Source organism: Canis aureus, chromosome 11 (assembly GCF_053574225.1).
Source record: "Canis aureus isolate CA01 chromosome 11, VMU_Caureus_v.1.0, whole genome shotgun sequence".
NCBI lineage: Eukaryota > Metazoa > Chordata > Mammalia > Carnivora > Canidae > Canis > Canis aureus.
Window position 1 is genome coordinate 22,295,185 of NC_135621.1, and position 19,358 is coordinate 22,314,542.

The 19,358-nt window shown below is 56.3% G+C and overlaps 1 protein-coding gene across 1 annotated transcript in view; it reads left to right on the forward strand.

The window, feature by feature from the left end:
• CERK (ceramide kinase) overlaps nucleotides 1-19,358 on the forward strand; it is a 41,771-nt gene that overhangs the window by 14,323 nt on the left and 8,090 nt on the right. Inside the window, exons 2-8 of the mRNA XM_077914078.1 lie at nucleotides 3,524-3,637; nucleotides 3,988-4,110; nucleotides 8,988-9,113; nucleotides 10,644-10,707; nucleotides 12,791-12,936; nucleotides 17,668-17,742; nucleotides 18,710-18,862. Coding sequence (XP_077770204.1) covers nucleotides 3,524-3,637; nucleotides 3,988-4,110; nucleotides 8,988-9,113; nucleotides 10,644-10,707; nucleotides 12,791-12,936; nucleotides 17,668-17,742; nucleotides 18,710-18,862 — 801 coding nt within the window. The remainder of the gene's footprint in view (nucleotides 1-3,523; nucleotides 3,638-3,987; nucleotides 4,111-8,987; nucleotides 9,114-10,643; nucleotides 10,708-12,790; nucleotides 12,937-17,667; nucleotides 17,743-18,709; nucleotides 18,863-19,358) is intronic.

Consider the following 19,358-nt stretch of genomic DNA (forward strand, 5'->3'; position numbering starts at 1 on the left):
GATGAGGAGTAAGATCGGGGGTGAGTCTACCCAAGGGGTGCTCGGGGCGTCACAGGCCCGGGTCAGGCAGGACTATGCCCCTGATGGGGGGCTGGGGGGCGGCTGGGCTGGAGGGTGGGCCAGCCTGAGCCCTGGGCCCCCACGCCCTTGCCTGGCTGGTCCCGCCGGGGTGTGTTGCTACCAACGACTTGGCCGCCAGCCAGGTCCGCTCCGGCCTGGAAGTGACCTTTGCTCAAGGCAGGACCTCTGACTTCTCTTCTCACCACCTGCTCTTTTACAGACGGTTCTTTTTTGTTCTAGCCTCTTGTGCAGTGCGAGACGAGGCAAAATGCAGGCAAACTCTAGAGACGCTAGGCTAATCTCGGGTAGAAGTGAATGTGCCCCCCACCTGGTCCCGACCGTTAACTCTTTGCAAGGCATCCCTCTGTTTCCCGGTCCAGGGCTAACGCTCAGCGTGTCCAGCAGGTGGAGGCTGCCCGCACGGGGCCGCTGTGATTCCCCCCGGGCCCCCCTCGGAGCAGACTGGGGGAAGTGGGGGACGCTCTGTGTCCTGCGGGCCTTGCGGGCGTCTCCTCGTTCTCGGTGGAGCTCTTTGCCTCCTAGAGATGGGAGTTTGGAGGAAGAGGGCCTCCTGCTCATGAGCTGCACATGTGCAGTGAACCGAAGAGGAAATGAGTGCCCGGGCCCTGGAGGCTGGTCCTCCACTGAGCGCAGATGAGGGGGACAGAGGGGAGGACCTCTCTGACCCCCGACCTTAGGTAACTTCCTGAGATCCGTGTTAGCGTGACACCATCATCCGCATGCATGGTCGTGAAATGCAGGCTCAGCCAGTGGCTCAGGTGCTTCCCCACCCCCGGCCAGCTGAGCCCCCTCCGCGTCCCCATCCGCATCCCCGTCCGCGTCCCCATCCAGCAAGCCCTGCTTCCTGTGCTCCTGCAAGGGGCAGCCCCAGGCCGGGCCCTGCACTCTGTTCCTGCCAGTCCTCAGGGAGAGGGGTTTTCCCCTCCCTGCCGATCTCTGTCCCTCTTGGGAGAGGCCGGTTCTGTGTCTTCCCGCATACGTGCTCCATGGGAAGTGATGCGCGTGTGGAATAGTACGTCCTGCTTGCACACGCTGGTCTTGTCTCACCCGAGGACCAGCGAGGGCTGGTGTAGGCTGAAGGGAGCGGGAGCCGCAGAGGTTCGCCCCAGAGCCCCTCCCTGTGTCTTGTCCCTCGTCCCGTCCTGTCCCCTACATTTCAGTTACCCAGGGGCAGACTGAGGCAGACCAGGCCTCCCTCCGCCCAGAGCCTCTGAGCTCCCGCTCACCGGTGGAGGCTTCCCCGGGCCTGCGTCCCTCCGTCCCTCCGTCCCTCCGTCCCGGCCTTCCATCCCGGTCCTTCCCTGGGCTCCTGCTTCTTGGCCAGGACACCTTCTGAGCAGCATCTGGCCCTACTCCAGTCCCTGCCCTGACCCTGAGCCCATCCCCACCGCGTCCAGCCCTGCACTGTCACCCCGACATCAGCTCGATGTGCTCCCTCTGTGACAGTTTCCCCCGGAAGGTGTGGGCAGGCGGGACTGGGTCCGCGGCGGGGACGGGGTCCGGTGCCCGGGGAGTACCCGAGTGAGCGGAGGCTGCAGGGGTTCCAGAGGCCTAGTCCCCTCACGGCTGTGTGCGATGAAACGGATTCAGGGGACCACCTGGGGGCGCTCGGGCACTGGCACAGCAGGCGGGGGTGGCATCGGGACATCTCACGTGTCCCCCTTCGGTTTGGAGGCTGTCAGGCCAGCTAGCACAGGTAGGAATTATTAACGTGCAGACTGTCTCTCAGGTGGGTTATCCTGTGAGTCAGGTGTGACTGTTGTCTTCACCTCTTACACGGTTTCTTAAGCCGCACCGTGTGAGTCCTGAGAAGCGCAGCCCTCCTAGTTATTGTAATATCGTCTCCACTGTTTCTCATCAGGCAGGCCCAAGTGTGGTAGTGACCCCCCGGGGGCCTGGGGGATCCTGACGCCTATTCTCCGCCGTCTGAGATCTCCGAGATCTCCCTGTGAGTGTTTGATCGTAAGTGGTGGATCCCTGACTCCTCCCACCGCGCTCCTGAACCATCCCTGCGGTGAGCCTGGCCTGCCACCCAGGCGGACAGACACCTGGCTCCTCCTGCAGGAGGCTGGGACAGGGGGAGGAGGGGTGCCAGGATACATTGGTGTGGACTTGGGGGGCTCAAAGGAGGCAGGCCAGCACCCCCAGGATTGAGGAGGCTGTGGGATGGGAGCTGGTGGCAGGGAGCCTGCGGGGCTGGCAGCAGTGGGGTTGGGGGGGGGGCGGGTAGATGGGCGCCCAGGAGGGAGGGAGAAGATGGGTGCTCAGGAGGGAGCGAGAGGACAGGCGCCCAGGAGGGAGGCCGCGGTGAGAGGCTTGGCTGAGGGCAGGGTGCCCAACAGCAGGGCCCTGAGCCACCCTGGCCACAGACGCCTGGTGCATCAGAGCCCACGCCGCCCTCCGAGGCCCACTTCTGGTTCCTCTGCAAAAGGCTCTCTTCCCCTGACCTGGCCACATCTGGCCCGGCGGGACCACCCTCCTGGCCCATCGAGGCCCGTTAAGGCCAGGGCCATCGGCATGCTTCCTTCCCCGTCTTAGAACTTGGCCTCCGCAGGCAGTGACTTCAAAACGACGAAGAAATGGAGTTGCTGAAGTGCCACAGCAGGAGTCTTCCATGAGCTGCTACAAAAATAGAGCACTTCGGCCCCATTGCAGGTCTTATAGCCAACTTGGGACTAAACCACAAATTATAACGCTCTTCTGTGTAAAAATAGATCGTAAATCCTAACGGCAGTTCGCAGATGCGCTTCCGGGAGGCAGCCGGTGCAGGGGGGGCTCGATGTCCTGGGTCTCGCTCCCTGCCCCCCAGGCTCCGGGTTTAGTTACCACCTGCCAGCTCCCACCCCCAGCCGGGTACAAGCACAGCAGCTCCACGGGGCGGCCTCCTCCTGGGTTTCCCTGCAGTGCGCAACATGGACCACCATCCTCCCCCAGGCCCTTGCAGGCCTTTACCTCCCACATCTGTCCGGACCCCCCAGGCCTTTCCAGAGCCCCTGGCCACCCCTGGCCTCCGCCTCGGTGGGGAGCACACCCGGCAGCCCTGGGTCCTGCTCGTCCGGGACGCGCCGTGTGCTTCCTTCCCGCTTGGATCCCCGAGGCAGACTGAGGACAGACGCTGCGTCTTGAACACCTTCCCCCAAACTTAGCACAAGAGCTGGCCCGAGGAGTCAGCTGAGCGGGTCATTTGAGAGGTTGGCAGTCTCTGAGGTTGGGGACTGTGGGATAAAACAGCCCATCTTCCGATAACACGGAGTTTCCAAATTCATTTAGTTCTGCATTTTTAAACTACGAATGGTTGCTTTATTTATTTATTTATTTTTTTTACTTTTGGATTCCTAAGGAGAATATTAAAGCAGACCGGTCCCAGCGTCGTAGAATGTACTTCCTGTGTTCATGTGGCCTCTGTGAAGTGCATGTGACGCATGTGACGTGGTCTTTACAGATGCCTGCTCGGTGCCTATCTCAGAGATTATCACCGTGGAAGAGACGGATACTCGTGGGAAGCACTACGGTAGCGGGAAATGGCAAAAGATGGAGAAGCCCTTCGCTTTCACAGGTGAAGGCGCAAAATCCCTCCCTGTCTTCACTCATCTCACAAAGATTTGAGTGAAAGGCGACCTTTTCATCACCTGTTTGACAAGCTCAGTGTTTCTTTCCTTTTTTTTGTTTTTTTAAATTTTTTAGAAACTGCCTTCTATGATTTTTTTTCCAGGATCTACTTTTAGCTGATGTTTCGATCATCTGGTTTCTTACTTTGTTTTTTGTTTTGTTTTTTTAAACATTGGTTAAAAGAACTGAGAAATAGGTCTTTCTCCTAATGCCTGGGAAGTCCCTGGGTCAGCAGGAGGCGGGAGGGGCGCGGGGTGCGGACTGTGCCCTGACCTGCCGCCCGGTCTGTCTCTGCAGTGCACTGTGTGAAGAGAGCCCGACGCCACCGCTGGAAGTGGGCACAGGTGACCTTCTGCTGTGCTGAGGAGCCGCTGTGTCACCTGTGGCTGCAGACCCTGCAGGAGCTGCTGGACAAGCTCAGTACGTGCGTGTGTCTGTGCTCTGGCCTTTGCTGTTTCTCCCACCTTCTGCACAGCTGCCTGTAACCAAGTGCAGTGTAAATCCATGTGACTTTTAAAACTTGACCAACGTACGGGTTAGAGGACCAGCCTAGCAGAGTGTGCTGCCCCCTCCGTGGCCTCCTGGGCGGGGTGTCTTGGGGCTGCGAGACCAGGCCCAGGTCCCTGGCTGCTGAGCCTTGGTTTCTATTTCTGGGAAGCAGGGATGGTGACACCTGTAATTCAGGTGAACATGGGGAGCAAGCCAGGGAACCAGGGGGCACGCCTCCACACATCTGGGGTGAGCCCCCACCTCTGAGGTGCGGACGGGTTGCTGGGTAACGGGAGTCTCTGCCACTCTGTGGGAGATGGTCTGTGTCTGGAATCCTGTTTCGCACTCTTCGGTTATAATCTCAAAACATAATCGGGTCAATTCAGCACAAGCTTTAACCATAGTATGGAAACAGCATGCGAGGGGGGTGGTTTTTGGTCTTTTTCAATTAATTTGGCATCTGGATCAAAAAAGTGCATTATAACTTATTTGAAGGCAGTATTGCCCAGACACCAGCTCTGAGACGCGTCCTCGCTCCAGAAGGCTCACCTCTGCGTCTTGTTTGGGCGGCAGGACAGGTGCTTCTGTGTTTCACCACCTCATCCCGTGGGACACGACACTCCTTACCTGCCCAGTGCGTGGCTGCCGACATCACCTCGCCTGGCGCACCGTGGGCGCTCTGTCCCGCGTGTCCCTCCCGCCTTCTGTGCGAGTCTGCCCAGGAGACTGCCTTCATCTCTCGGCCTCCTCCTCGTCCTCACCTGCTCCTTTCCTGCCCCCAGCCCTCGGCCCCACCCCATCCTCTGGTCACTACCTTGAGAATTTGTGTCTTTAGATTCCGGCTCTGAACCTGCCCCCCGTTAAATCGTGGAGGTTTACTTTCCACCTAACTGCTCTGTAGTTTGAACTCAGTGTTGTCTGTTTAATGCCTGTGCCAAGTAGCATAGACCCAGGCAAGCGCCCCAATCCCGAGCGGGCAGCCCCGGGAGCAGTCACACACTGGGGGCTCCTGAGTGACCAGCATCCACATCCAGAAACAGAACATCGCCGGGCCCTGCAGTCCTCTGCCCGCGGGGTGATCGCTGCCTGGCTCCTGAACAACTGGTGCTTCCTTTTGTGCTTCGTACTGATGCGATTATACCACAGAAGCTCCTGTGTCTGGCTTTTTGGCCCAACGTTGTGGTTGTGGAGCTTATCCATGTCACGGCGTTTGGTGTCGGCCGCCCGTCCTGTTGGTGGCATGGTCCTCCACCCGCGACGTGGGTGTGTCCGCGTTGCTGTTCACGGTCATTGGGACAGCTCCCTGCTGCGGGCTGTTACACACAGTGCCATTCTGAACATTCTGGTACATGCCTTGTGCTGGACGCATGCTTGTTCTCTTGGCTGTGTGCGTGGGAGTAGACTGGCTGGGGCACGTGGCCTGCGTGCATTCAACCTCGTAGGCGCCGTCAGACTGTCCTCCAAACCGGCAGTGCCAGCAGCACTCCCACCAGCAGGGTAGCAGAGTTCTGGTTGCCCCACATCTTGCTCACACCCTACAAGTTGTAGCTGTCCTGATGGGTGTTAGTAGTCTTGCCCTGTTAATTTGCATTTCCCTGATGGCAACTGAAGCTGAGAAATACGTTCCTATGTTTATGGCCATTTGGAAATCCTCTTTTGTAAGGAGCCTGTTCAAGTCTTCTGTCCATTTTTCTGTTGGGTTGTCTGTCTTAATGTTACATAGATATTCTTTGCATATTATGGATCCAGATCTTTTATTGGATTTACAAATTGCGGGTAACTTCTCTCGTTCTGTGGTTTGCCTTTTGACTCTCGGTGTCTGATGATGAACAGACATCCTTGACTTCAGTGTAGTTCTGTTTCTCTTTTTCCCTCTAGTTTAATTTGGGTCCTATTTGACATCTTTGTCTACTCCAGGGCCATAAAGATATTTTCTCCTCAAAACTTTGTTTTACCTTTCACATTTAGACCCTCAGTCCATCCGGAGTTGTTTTTTGTGCGTAGTGTAGGGTGAGGGGTCAAGGGTTATTTGAATAGAGGTTCCTGCTCAACCCCCTGCTGTCCATGGGAAGGACAGTCCTTTCCCGGCTGCTCTGCAAGGCCGCTATGTTGATCTTCACTTACTGCTTCTGTGTAGAACTTGGATTGAATTTCACTCAGCATCCAATGACTTTGCTAAATTCACTTATTCATTTCAATGGATTGATGATTCTTCTGGATTTTCTTTGAGAGAATCATATCACCTGGGAATAATGACACTCCTGTTTCACGCATCTTCTTTTTCTTTCTTGACACTTCTCCCCTGTGTGGGTCCCAGCAGGGAAGGTCGTCTCAGTCCTGCTCTCAGGGGGCGATTTCCAACATTTCACTGTCAAGAATGGTATTTCTTGGGTTTTTAATAGATTAAAAAAACATATTAAGGGGACAGCTGGCAGAGCAGGTCTCTTGATCTTAAGATTGGAGTTCAAGCCCCACACTGGGCGGAGAGATTACTTAAAAAATAAAAATGAATAAAAATTTTAAAATGAGGAAAAAAACATATTAGGGAAGATCTTTTCTAATTCCTAGCTTTCTAGACTTTGTTTTTTTCTCAAAGCATGGCTGATTGTTGAATTTGACAAATGCTCTTTGCATCTCTCGAGGCACTGGTGTGATTGTCTTCTTTTTGAGTTAATGTGTTAAGAACATTGGTTTCTCTTGTGTAAAACCCGTTGTATTCCCATGAAACCCACTTGGGCATGACCTGTCAACTCTTTTTATGTATTTCTGGAGTTGACTGCTAATTCTTTGTTCGGGATTTCTGCGCCTTGGCTCAGGGGAGAAATAGGGCCATGCGTGAGTCTCTGGCAGCGTCCTTGTCTGGTTCTGCTATCAGGTGTTCGTGGCCCCGTGTGGGAGCTAAGGGGTGCTCCTTCCTTCTGTTCTGTGGAAGCGTTTGTATGGTATCGGGGCTGTGGTTTTCCTTAAATCCCTGGAGGCAAGTCTTTGTGAGGTTTTCATCAATGACTTTGGTTTCTTCATTAAGTATTAGAGAACTCAGATTTCCTGTTGCTTCCGCCAGCTTTGGTAAATTGTATTTTTTGAGAAAATCTGTTCATTCATCCAAGTTTACAAATTCATTTTTAAGAAGTCCTTTCACTTTCCTTGTAATATGTGCAGACTCTGGAGTCCTGTCCCCTTTCTCATTCCTGATAATTAGTGATTTGTCTTCTCTCCCTTGGTCTGTAGCAGCTGTATGAGGGAATTGTCAATTTTATGAATCTTTTCAAAGAACCAGCTTTCAGCTTTGTTGATTTTCTCTGCTGTACCTTCCCCTCAGCATTTTATTATGAAGGTTTTTAAGCATACAGAAAAATTGCAAGAACTGTACCAGAAGCACACATTCCCACCGCCTAGATTCTGCAGCGGTTGATGGTTTGCGGCCTCTGCTTTGTCAGCATCTGTGTCTCTATCCGTTTTTTAATTGTGCTCTTTGCTGAGTTTCAGAGTAAGTCCCAGATGTGGGGTCCTTCACCTTTTTTTTTTTAAGATTTTATTTATTTATTCATGAGAGACAGAGAGAGAGAGAAGCAGAGACACAGGCTAAGGGAGAAGCAGGCTCCCTGCGGGGAACCCGACGTGGACCCGATCCTGGATCCCAGGATCATGCCCTGAGCCGAAGGCAGATGCCCAACCGCTGAGCCACCCAGGCGTCCCATGGGGTGCTTCACCTTTAAACACCTCACAGGCACCTCATGAGCTAGAGAGTTCTGAGCTAGAACTCCCGTGCGGTGGGCTGGACAGATCGTGAGCTGAAATCAGCAGTGCTGGACATACACCCGCACAGCTGTGTCACCCAACCCCCTGGAGACTTTTCTCCGGATCCTTCCTGTCAGTGCAGGGACAGCCACCAACCACGTGGATGGAATCATGGCACCGCGGCCCCTTCGAGGAGCGCTTTTAGGCTTTGAGATGGATGCACGTTGGTTAGTACACCAGTACTTTGTGCTTTTTTTTTTTTACTTTGTGCTTTTTTATTGCCGAATAATATTCCATCACGTAGCTAGACCACATCTGCTGCATCAGCCTCCAGATATTCAGGGTGCTTTCTCTCTGGGGCTGTCGTGAATGGCACTGCTGTGAACTTCCACATGCAGGATTTTGCCTGGATTTAGGTTTTCAGCGTTCTTGGGTGTATACTTTCTTGCTACTTTTATTAATTTGTTCCTTAAAGGTTTTTTTTTTTTTTTTTTTTTTTTTTTTGAGTATCAGAATCAATTTGAAGTGGCCTCAACAGAAATGTAGGAGTTACTATAAGAACATAGGTGTGATGAGAACATAGGAACATAGGAGTTCTCTGCAGGGAACTGAACTGGGGGCTGGGGTCTGTCCGCATTTCACGGTCCATCTGTCTCTCCATCCATCCCCGTGTCGGCCTCTGGCTGTGCCTGTCTGTCTCTTCCTGTTCTCTGCAGATTCATGTTCCTTCAATCGAGGAAGGCGAGGCTGTTCCCACCTTCCAGAGTCACATTCGTAGGATGCTTCCTCGGGAGCCAGCATCCATCTCAGGCAGTATCGTAAGCCTGGGGCTGCTCATGCAGCCGCTGGTAGATACACAAAGCTCCTGCCCGTTCACACAGGCTGTCGCTTCCCTCTCCATCGACTAGGAAGCTCCTTAGCACCGTTCCGTAACTGAAACACACTTTTTACCGGGTGATACCATGTAGAGTTCTCAAACCACAGCGGTTTGGTTTTGTTCAGTAACATGGTCCTTCATGTTGAGTATTTGTTGCATCCACTGTGACTTACACGTTGTTGTTGTTTCGTAGCATCGAGACCAAAGCATCTACTGGTGTTTATTAACCCATTTGGCGGGAAAGGACAAGGCAAGCGGATATATGAGAGGAAAGTGGCCCCGTTGTTTACACTAGCCTCCATCACCACCGAAATAATCGGTAATGTATAAATTCTCTGTTAAATATATGGGATTAAATTTGAGAATGATTCAAGTGTGGTCACTGGACAAGACTTTCGTCTTACAAGATTATTTTAAGCAAAGTGAAATGTGTCATTTTATTTTTTATTATTTGTTTTTTAAGATTTTATTTATTCATGAGAGACACAGAGAGGCAGAGACACAGGCAGAGGGAGAAGCAGGCTCCATGCAGGGAGCCCGATGCGGGACTCGAACCCGGGAGCCCAGGATCACGCCCTGGGCCGAAGGCAGATGCTCAACCGCGGAGTCACCCAGGTGTCCTGAAACATGTCGTTTTATATACGAGAATGAGAACGACACAGAATAACGAGTGTGTATTTTCCTAGCCTGGTCTTAACATAAAAAGCACTCAAGAGATACACTAGGAAGATGAAAGGGTAAAGCTCATGGACAGAAAATTCTGGCCAGAAGAAATACAAGCAATTCATGAGACTTGGAAATAATTTCACCCATAGGCGATACTTGAAGAAACATAATGGGGCGCCCTGTTTGTGGCACCAGGCTTTTAGTACAGACTCTAGAAGCTGGACGTGGAGACAGTGTCCCCCCCTACCCCGACCCTGTGCCCTGAGGCCTGTGCACACGTACTGAAGGGCCGCTGGCAGCATGGACAAAGAACCTTAAAAATGGGAGGGTTTGCCCCACATGCTGGGTTTCTCGCTCTTCCTGGGACAGCACTCGGTGCACAGGCGCACACAGATGCGCACTCCATGTTTTGTAACAGCAAATGCTGGAGCTGCGTGAACATCTGCTGACAGGAAACATGGGGACACGACTGTGCTGTGGACCCGAAGGGCAGCACGTGGGCCTGTGACCGGTCATTACCGAGAACTCTTCACTGGAAAAGAGTGGTTGTGATAAAACAAGACTGGGGTACGAGACGACACTCACTAGAGTTTCTGTTGTGCTGGTTTCTTACGTTGAGTACACAGACCGTAGGCTAACATTTTCTTTTTCTCACGTCTTGAGATATCCTAGAATTTTCTTTGTGTTTAAGTTTTATTTTATTTAGGGACACCTGGGTGGCTCAGCAGTGGAGCATCTGCCTTTGGGCATGATCCTGAAGTCCCAGGATCGAGTCCCGCATCAAGCTCCGTACATCTCTGTCTCTCTGTATGTGTCTCTCATGAATAAATAAATAAAATCTTTAAAAAATTGTTTTATTTAAATTCAATTAATTAAAAATGTCAACATAGCTTGGATAATAAGGAAAATTATTACTCTCAACTAGAAGATGTAATCTCTTTCCAAAGAGTTACTGTTTGTCGGCGCTCAGGTGCTAAGGATGTGACGTCTTAGGCAGCAGAACGTGTCCCGAGAGTGTCACCTTCCACTGAGGTCAGCGTCCCCTCTCCGAAGAGGGACTTCCTGCAGGAAACCCTCCTGAGGATTTATAGGACCTCAGAAAAGAATTGCTTGCTTTTTATTTTAAATTGGATTCTCAGATTTGAAGGCAGACTGTACAACATCATGTTATTTCTTCCCACAGTTACTGAACGTGCGAATCAGGCCAAGGAGAGTCTGTATGAGATCAACATAGACAAATACGACGGGTAAGGTTTCTTTTCCCGTGACGTGTATGTAGTGGGTGGTATCTGGCTTCACCCTTCTGTCTCACTGTGGTTCCCTCCCTGCCCTTCGTTTTATTCCGGATTGTAATTGTAGAAAAGTTAGAAACCACAGCAAAGTTCTGTCCCACCTTCTTCTATGACCTGGAGACCCCCACTGACCGTTGTCCTTCTCCGTCTTACTACCTACGTACACAGATGAACCTTTTCGGAATCCTTTGAAAGCCTGCTGCAGACATGGTCACCCTTTGTCCCTGAATATTTGCATATTTCCTAAAACCAAGGACATTCTTACAGAACCAGAACACTGTGATAATCCAGGCACGCACACGGACACAGTGCTCTTGCGTCCTCTGGGTCCCGCCGTGTGTCCCACGTTTCCTTTACGGCAGGAAGACACCTGGACCTGCCTCCCTTGGACTCTGTCGTGAGCACTCTAGTCTCAGACCTGGAGCCGTTCCGCAGCATTTCTTGGGGTGGCGGAGTTTTTGAGAGTATAGACCAGTTGTTTGTGGCGTCCTTTGGTTTTGGTGTGTCGCATGTCCCCTCTTGTTCACCCTGGTGGTGTGTGTGCTTGGCTACGTGACACCAGGGGCTGCTGTGCTCTTCTGGCCGGCCTCCCATGTGAGTCTGCGCCTGCAGCCCCGGGAGGCCGGTGCCCTTGGTCCTGTGCGCAGCTGTCCCCCGGCCCCTGGCAGAGGCAGGCGCACAGGGCAGGTGCTCCGCGAAGGAGCACTCGAGCCCTGGGGAAGGGCAGCTTCCTCTGCGGCGGTGAGGTTCCAGGGAGCTCACGATCAGGTCCTGAGGACCAAGCGTGTTGGAAGGACCCTCCTGAAAGCCGTGTGGCGAGTACTGAGGTCGTGTGGCAAGTACTGAGGCCATGGGATCAGAGCCAGGCTGAGGCAGGCTGAAGGAGGTTCTGGGCTGTGGGCAGGGCTGGCTGGACGGTGCGGAGGACAGGCACAGAGGTCAGATGGTCTCCAGCACGTCCGGGGAGAACTGACTGGTCCTGGTGACCTAATCTTACAGAAGACGTGCAGGGATTCCTCACCCAAGTGACAGTGACGTTACCAAGCCATGAGATAAGGAATTGAAGTCGGTTTTGAAGACAGCAGGGCAGCCAGCGTGGAGAACGTGAGCCGAGGGCTCAGCTGGGCGGGTCGGCCCCTGGCATCCAGGCAGTGTGAGGGTTAGGGCAGCTCCAGGGCTGCCGGTCTGACCCTAGCCTGCGCCTCACCAGTGGCGTGACTGGGGCCCACGGGGCCACCTCTGAGTGGGGCTCCTGGTCACGAGTGCCCCTGCCTCAGGGCTGTCCCGAGCTGGGGCCTCCAGTAGGCGGCTGTGCCCCCGGGACATCAGACGGTGTGAGGAGCGACCCAGAAGAGAGGTCCCGGGAAGTAGAGGCTGGTCAGTCCCCCTCGAGGACGAGTGGGGCGAAGGGCAGGCGACCGTGCCTGGAACAGCAGTGCAGGAGGTGGCAGGGAGCGTCAGCAAGGGTGGGAGCCTGGTGCCAGCTTCCAGAACCCCTGGGGGGTGTGGAGGCCCAGGTCCGGGCAGGTGGAGTGGAGGGAGAGGCTGTTTTGCTTTTGCTTTGTCTGCTTATTTCTTAGCAGTTTGGCCTGAAGAAAAGCACCTGCTTGGGGGCCGAGGAAGAGGGGGATGATGAGCAGGGCCCACGGGACACAGCGGGGCGGAGGCTCAGTCCCAGCCCTGGCCTCATGGCCTCTCGGAGCCCGGCCTCCTGTGGCCACAGCGGGAACCGGGGAGCCACTGGCAGCGGGGGAAGAAGCCCCGATGGAGGGAACGGGTGTAAGACACAGTGTAAGACACAAGTGTAAGACACACAGTGTAAGACACAAGTGGTGGCAGTTGTTGCAGCCCGGGGGACATGGGAGCACAGGGTGGCCGCAGGGAGCACGGGGACGCGTGCCCGGGGCCTAGGTGGGCTCCGGCTCGGCCACACAACCTGCCACCCGGTCGTCCTTCTCAGGACCACCACGACAAGCAGTGGAGAGTGAGGCATTGTGGGGACAGCGGCAGGGACCCTAACCACCCGTGTCCCCTGCAGAATCATCTGCGTCGGTGGAGACGGCATGTTCAGCGAGATCCTGCATGGCCTGATCGGCAGGACGCAGAGGAATGCTGGCGTGGACCAGAACCAGCCCAGGGCAGCGCTGGTGCCCAGCCCGCTCAGGATCGGCATCATCCCCGCAGGTGGGGTGCCCCTGCCCTGGGGCAGCAGGCTCAGCTTCCCTTCAGGGCCCTTCTGTTTCTGGAACGGTGATCTTACCCCACACGGGGGCAGATTTCCTGAGGGACAGTTTATGAACAAGTGTTTGAGGGAATCGGGTCCTCCTTCCCCGGACGTCCGCTTCCATGGGTGCTGAGAAGCCGGCAGCCGGGGGACAGTCAGCTGTTGAGGACTGACCAGCTGGCGGGGACGAGGGGACCAGGGGGCGCGGGGACCCGGAGCACATCGAGAGGGAAGGAAGCCCAGGAAGCAGGTGGTTTTCTGGAAGTGGCCTATAGCCCAGACTGGGGGGTGATGGGGGCCAGGGGCAGGTCACGCACTGGGGCGGGCGCCCTCCTGTGTCAGCTGGGGAGGGGTGTGGCTCAGGGTGGGTTGTTGTTTTTTTAAGATTTATTTATCTATTTGAGGGGGACGAGGGGGAGAGAATCTCCAGCAGACTCCCTGCCAAATGTGGAGCCTGACACGGGGCTTGATCCCATGACCCCGAGGTCACCACCTGAGCCGAAGCCAAGAATCGGACGCCCAACCGACTGCCACCCAGGCGCCCTAGCTCAGCGCCCTTTGTCTTTCTAGGAAGTACCTAGTTCTTTGAAAAATCACGGTGCTGAGCTAAGTGAAGCCTGCGCAGTGCTGGTTCGAGGCTCTGCAGACAGCGCGGCAGGGAGGAGGCACCTGTGTCCGGCGCCCCGAGTCTGCACTGCGGCCGCTTGGTCCCGGGCTGGCTGTGTGCAGGCGTGTGTCATGTCGTTTCATTGCCAGGACGGCTCCGTGCAGGAGGTGCCAAGTCACTGGGGGTGTGGACCCGTGCCCGCCCCCCAGCCAGGAGGAGTCTGACCCCCCACCCCCACCCCACTGGCTAACGTCGTTTGTGTAGTAATCACGCGTCTTGCTTGTAGCTCCCAGATTCTTGCCCAAGTCAGGCTTTGTCTTTCGTCTCTGCGCGTGGTCTGTCCCGGGCTACCTGACGTTCAGTTTTCTCCCTGCTGAATGCTTCTTCCTCGACGTCCCGCGTGGCCGTTTGCCCACAGCAGCCCTTGTACCTCCGACATTCGGAGGAAGCGTGGGAGCTCCGTGAGGACGGATGGAGCCACTGTGTGGGTCCTGGGCCTGGGGGTCACAGAGAACGAGGTGCTGTGGCCTCTGCCCACGCAGGAGACCCCCCCCACACAAGGAAACGTGGGTGTAGGAGGGTTTCCATAGCGGGCTTGCAGCGGAGGAGACGGTTCGGGGCAGCGGCTGGGGGGCTTCCCTCAGTGGGCTGTCCAGGGCCCTCTGGGAGGTGACAGGTCGGGGCCTGCCGCACTGGGACGTGGGTGTGCTGAGGGTCAGCTGGGGCGGGGCGGGTGGGAATGAGCAGGGCCCCGCGTGGCAGGGGTGCCAGGAGTGGGTTAACGGGTCAGGGCGGGGGCCCAGCTCGCGGCTCAGTCCTGAGACCACTCGGTGAGCTGCAGCGGGAGGAGGCCCTGGAGGCCGGCGGGCGGTGTCGTCTGGGTGGGCTGCTAAAGTGCACTCTTGTGCCCTGCTCTGGGCGGGCCGGCCGAGCCCCGGGGAGGACGCCAGGGTCCCGAGTGGCCACGGGTTGGCCGTGGCTGGGGTGTGGCTTTGCCGCAGAGGCGACAGGAATCGATGGAGTGAGGGTGAAGGAGGCGCCGGGGACCCTGCGACGATCTCAGTAACCTGGGGGGAGCCAGGACGAGGCACCGGGGTGGGGGCGAGAGTCTGGTGGAGATTTGAGACGAGGCTCCTGGGGGCCGCAGAATCGGGGTGTGGGGTCTGGATGGCCGGGCAGCCGAGGTGGGTCGGGTGGTCCAGGGCCCAGCTGGTCCTCAGAGCTCCAACTGTGGAGTCCCGTGCTGGGGTTTCCGAAGTTCAGGCTCTCCACTTAAGATCGAGAGGTAGGGCCGGTGTAGGGCAGGACGTGGTCCCCTCCGCTGTCCTCCTGTCTTGCCCGGCGCCGCACAGCCGCACCCCCCGCCTCGGGAGGGACGTTGCTCTGTCTGCCGGAGGCGGAGCCGGAACCATGTCCTGATGCCTGATCTGAGCCCGACCTCACGTGTCCGGCTGGGGCTTTCTTGTGGTAAGGCCTGGGCCGCACAGACGTTTGAGGAAATGATGTCATACCTGAGGGATGAGCTGTTGAAAGTTACAAGGAGGAATGGGGCCGTGGGGCGAGGAGGCCGGGCTGTTTGCGTGGACCCGTCTGCCGGCCCCTCGGCTGCGCCAGGCTGGCCCTGCGAGCTGAAGGCTCCCCGGAGCTCTGGCTCGTTCAGCCGGGGGTTCATGGTGCTCTCTGCACGGGGGCCCCGGGGCGCGGGGAGGCAGACCGCGGGCACGTGACGCAGAGGGCAGGGCGGTGGCAGGGAGGGGGGCACGCCGTTGCAGACACACGGGGCTCCCGGAGGCCTTTCGTGGTGACGCTGGTGGGAGACCTGGAACCTGGTGAGGACAGCCCTGCCTTGGGGTCGTGGTGGCTCCTGCAGGGCGCAGGGAGCAAGAGGCGGGGCCGGGCTGGCAGGTGCAGGCGGAGGGTGATGGGCCCGTGACGGGTCCTGAGCGTAGGCCGTAAGCTGAGTGATGGGCGCCTTTAAAAATCCCTGATCAGGAAGACCGGGCGCCTCGCCCCGTGCCACCCACACCCCCTTGGACCCAGCGCCTCCAGCTTCGGGACGGCAAGGTGCCCTCCGGGAGGTGGGTGGTCACCAGGGCCTCTGTGGTCATGCCTGGCGGCCTGCATGCGCAGACCTGAGCCCCGTGAAGTTCCACCTTAAGGCTCCGCTTGCTGTGGCTCCTCCGTGCGCAGCACAGCTCCAGCCCGGGGAGTTGGGGGGACCGGACGCTCCCCGCTTCATTCTTACCCATGATCCTTTCCGGGTTCCTGCTGATGCTACGAGACCCACCTCTGTGCATGCAGGCCAGTTTGGGAGTTCCATCAGCCTGTGTCCCTGGGCATGCCAGGGGAGCCAATGGGCTCTGCAGACATTCCGGAAGGTTCTGGGGATGTGAAGAACTACCTTGGGGCATAGTCCACGATAATTAAATAGGTTTTTTTGCATTTATTGTCTCAGAAATGTGCGTGCTGGCTATCCGAGCACCGTGCATCATAAAGATGAGGGCGTGGGAGGGTCGGGGGCCACATGGGTTTTCTTAGATCCCGTTGCTCTTAATTTTTATTAAGATTTGCTCACTCCCATGGTCTTAAATGTTCATGTAAAATTTTTTACATTTTGACTCATTTTCGGAATGAGATTTCAGCAAAGTCTTCAAGTTACAAGTAACAAAAAGAGAAAAACATATTAAAAACAGGTGTGTGTGTCTGTATGACTTACCAGCAATCAGCAGCCATATGTTTGCTTAGATGAAATAATCCAGAGCCTCCCCTCGGACACAAGCCGAGCAGATTGTTACCCTCAGACACAACACAGGTGCTTGCAATCCAACAGGTCTGCCAGGAACCTGCAGCCTTCCAGCCTCGTGGGCCATCACTTACGACCAGAGTCCTAGATTATTGTGGGGCCTGAGGGCAGGGCATCCGGACGCAGGTGGCACCCAGGCTTCGGGCCTGTTAGTGCTGGTTGTTCCCTGTGGATCGGGCTGTGCCACATCTGTGCCCCGTCTGTGCCTGTGGCAACACTGTGTTCCGGGTCCTGCCACGCACCTTATTCCTGGGAAATGCACATGAGGCCCTTCCAGCTGGTTAGCCGACGTCTTTAAAATTAAGACTGCTCAGCCCCGTCCCAGGCCTGCTGGGTCAGGATCTCGGGGGGCGGAGGGGCTCAGGAATTTCCATTATATTTATTTATTTTTTTTTTTATTTTTTTATTTATGATAGTCACAGAGAGAGAGAGAGAGGCAGAGACATAGGCAGAGGGAGAAGCAGGCTCCATGCACCGGGAACCCGATGTGGGATTCGATCCCAGGTCTCCAGGATCGCGCCCTGGGCCAAAGGCAGGCACCAAACCGCTGCGCCACCCAGGGATCCCAGGAATCTCCATTATAAATAAGCAGCCCAGGAGAGTCTCTGCCCCCCAGGCTGGGGACGCTGACCTGGATTCTGACCCAGTTAGCGGGATGGAGTGAGGGACGGTCCGTAGCATTGTCACCAGGCCCTGGGGATCCTGGCACTGGCCGGTGCTCTGAGGTCACCGCCCCCCCCACCCCGTTTACAGACAAGCACATCAGTGGGAGGGCTGTGCTCGGTGGGGTCCCCTCCTGTCAGGTGGCGGCTGCTGCGCCCCTGTGACCCAGGGAGGCCTCAGTGTGTGCTGTGAGCCAGGGAGCCAGTGTTGGGGTGCAGGCTCTGCGGGGCTGTTCCGGGACCTCCCCAGGTTGTCCTCATCCTGCACACACTTTCCCACTGGTGATGCCTCCGTGCTGGTGCCTATGGGTCCTGTGGCCACTGGTGTGTGCAGGGGACACAAGCACTGTGTGGAGCGCACATTTGTTGGGGCTCCACTCCCCAGGCCGGGGTTGAGGAGCAGTCTCTGAACGCCCTGCAAGGAGCTGGTTGGGATTACTGCAAGGCCGGTCTCAGCATTTCTGATGAGTTCATGTCAGTATTTCCGGTGTTGGCTTTGTACAGATGGCGAGTCCTTCCTGGGCCAACGGGAGGCGCGCAGCCTTCCGGGGGAAGCCTGCCACGATTTTAAATCATTGTATTGACATTAAGGACCTTCTTCTTCTCTTTCCTTCTTTAGGGTCAACAGACTGTGTGTGTTTTTCCACTGTTGGCACAAATGATGCGGAAACGTCAGCTTTGCACATCATCGTGGGTGAGTCCCCTCCCAGCGGACATGGGCCATGTGAGAAGCTGCGCGCGGGTGGCAGGCTTGGGAGCTCGCTGGGCACACGCGGGTGCCCCGATCCGCAGCCACAGGCACCCTGTGCACGCCCAGCTGCCTCAGTGTCCCCATGTGCAGGCCTGGCCGACCCTCTTTGTCGGACTCAGCCCCCTGCCCTCATCAAGACAGGCTGCCCAGACCCGAATCTGTGGTGCCCGCGATGCCCCTTGCATGTGGCGTCTACTGTGCACCTGCACACTCGGCCCGAGGGCAGGAGGCCGCCTGTGCAGCTAGTCACTGCCTCAGCCAGGAGCAGCCCTGTCCTGCCCACACGACCTCAGCCCCTGCACGGCAGGCACGTGGAGCACTCGTGTCCCTGACGCCAGGGCGGCTCACATGTTACCCAAAGCCGCACAGGTGCTGCTGACGAGTCACCCATTTACGATGATCTAGGTAGGGTAGGATGCTGGCGCCCTCTCTTCATTGTCAAATCCCCCTTCCGTTAGCGGCACGGGACACGCTTCACGGGCCATCGTGGTTCTGTCCCTCCAGGACAGCTCTCCAAACCTGTTTTGGAAGTTTTAGTCAAATCCTGTCATTTGAAGGAAGAGCAGGTGCCTGGCGCCCCAGGAGCACAGCCTGTTGCATTGACTGCCCTTTGCCTGCTTCACATCTTAATCCTTTGGGTCTTTTTTTTTGTTTGTTTTTTAAAGATATTATTTATTTATTCATGAGAGAGACAGATTGAGAGGCAGAGACACAGGCAGAAGGAGAAGCAGGCTCCCTGCGGGACTCGATCCCGGAACCCCGGGGTCATGACCTGAGCCAAAGGCAGATGCTCACCCGCTGAGCTACCCGGGGGCCCTAATTATCTGGGTCCTTGTGTACTGGCGAGGCCCTGTCCGGGGTGGGAGGAGGCACCGTGTCGGATGGAAAGGGCACCGTCTCTCCCCCGCAGGGGACTCGCTGCCCATGGACGTGTCCTCCGTTCATCACAACAGCACGCTGCTGCGGTACTCCGTGTCCCTCCTGGGGTACGGCTTCTATGGGGACATCATCAAGGACAGCGAGAAGAAGCGGTGGATGGGGCTCATCAGATACGACTTCTCAGGTAACTCGGGGTGACGTGCGCCATCTGGGCTCAGGTGCACGGTGTCTGCGGGGCAGGTGCCCCTGGTCCCAGGAGCCGAGCACCTGGCTTCCCCACAGTCGTGGGTGCACATCTGATGGGTTTAGGCCGTCGCGGGGCAGGGTGAGCACCCTGAGGACCCCCGTCCCAGGCCACAGACCAGGTCTACCCCCTGGACAGCAGAGCGGGAACTGGTAGGAACTGGAGTCTGGCAGGATGCAGGTGTGTGGGCATCCCTGCCGCCCAGACGAACTCCTTGGCTGAGTTTGAGAAGTGTCATTTATCTGGTCAGTGTCCTCTCCAGTTTGCTTTTGGGCAAATCTGTATTAAGTTGAATTGAAGGATCCCAGGTCTTAGAATCCGAGGGAGGGAAAGGGACGGTAAATTGCTGAGCTCGGGGCACTGCCGGGACCCACCTACCTTAAACCTACGCTGTGGCTTGAGAGTTAAAATGTAAGGCCCTCCAAAGAAACGTACC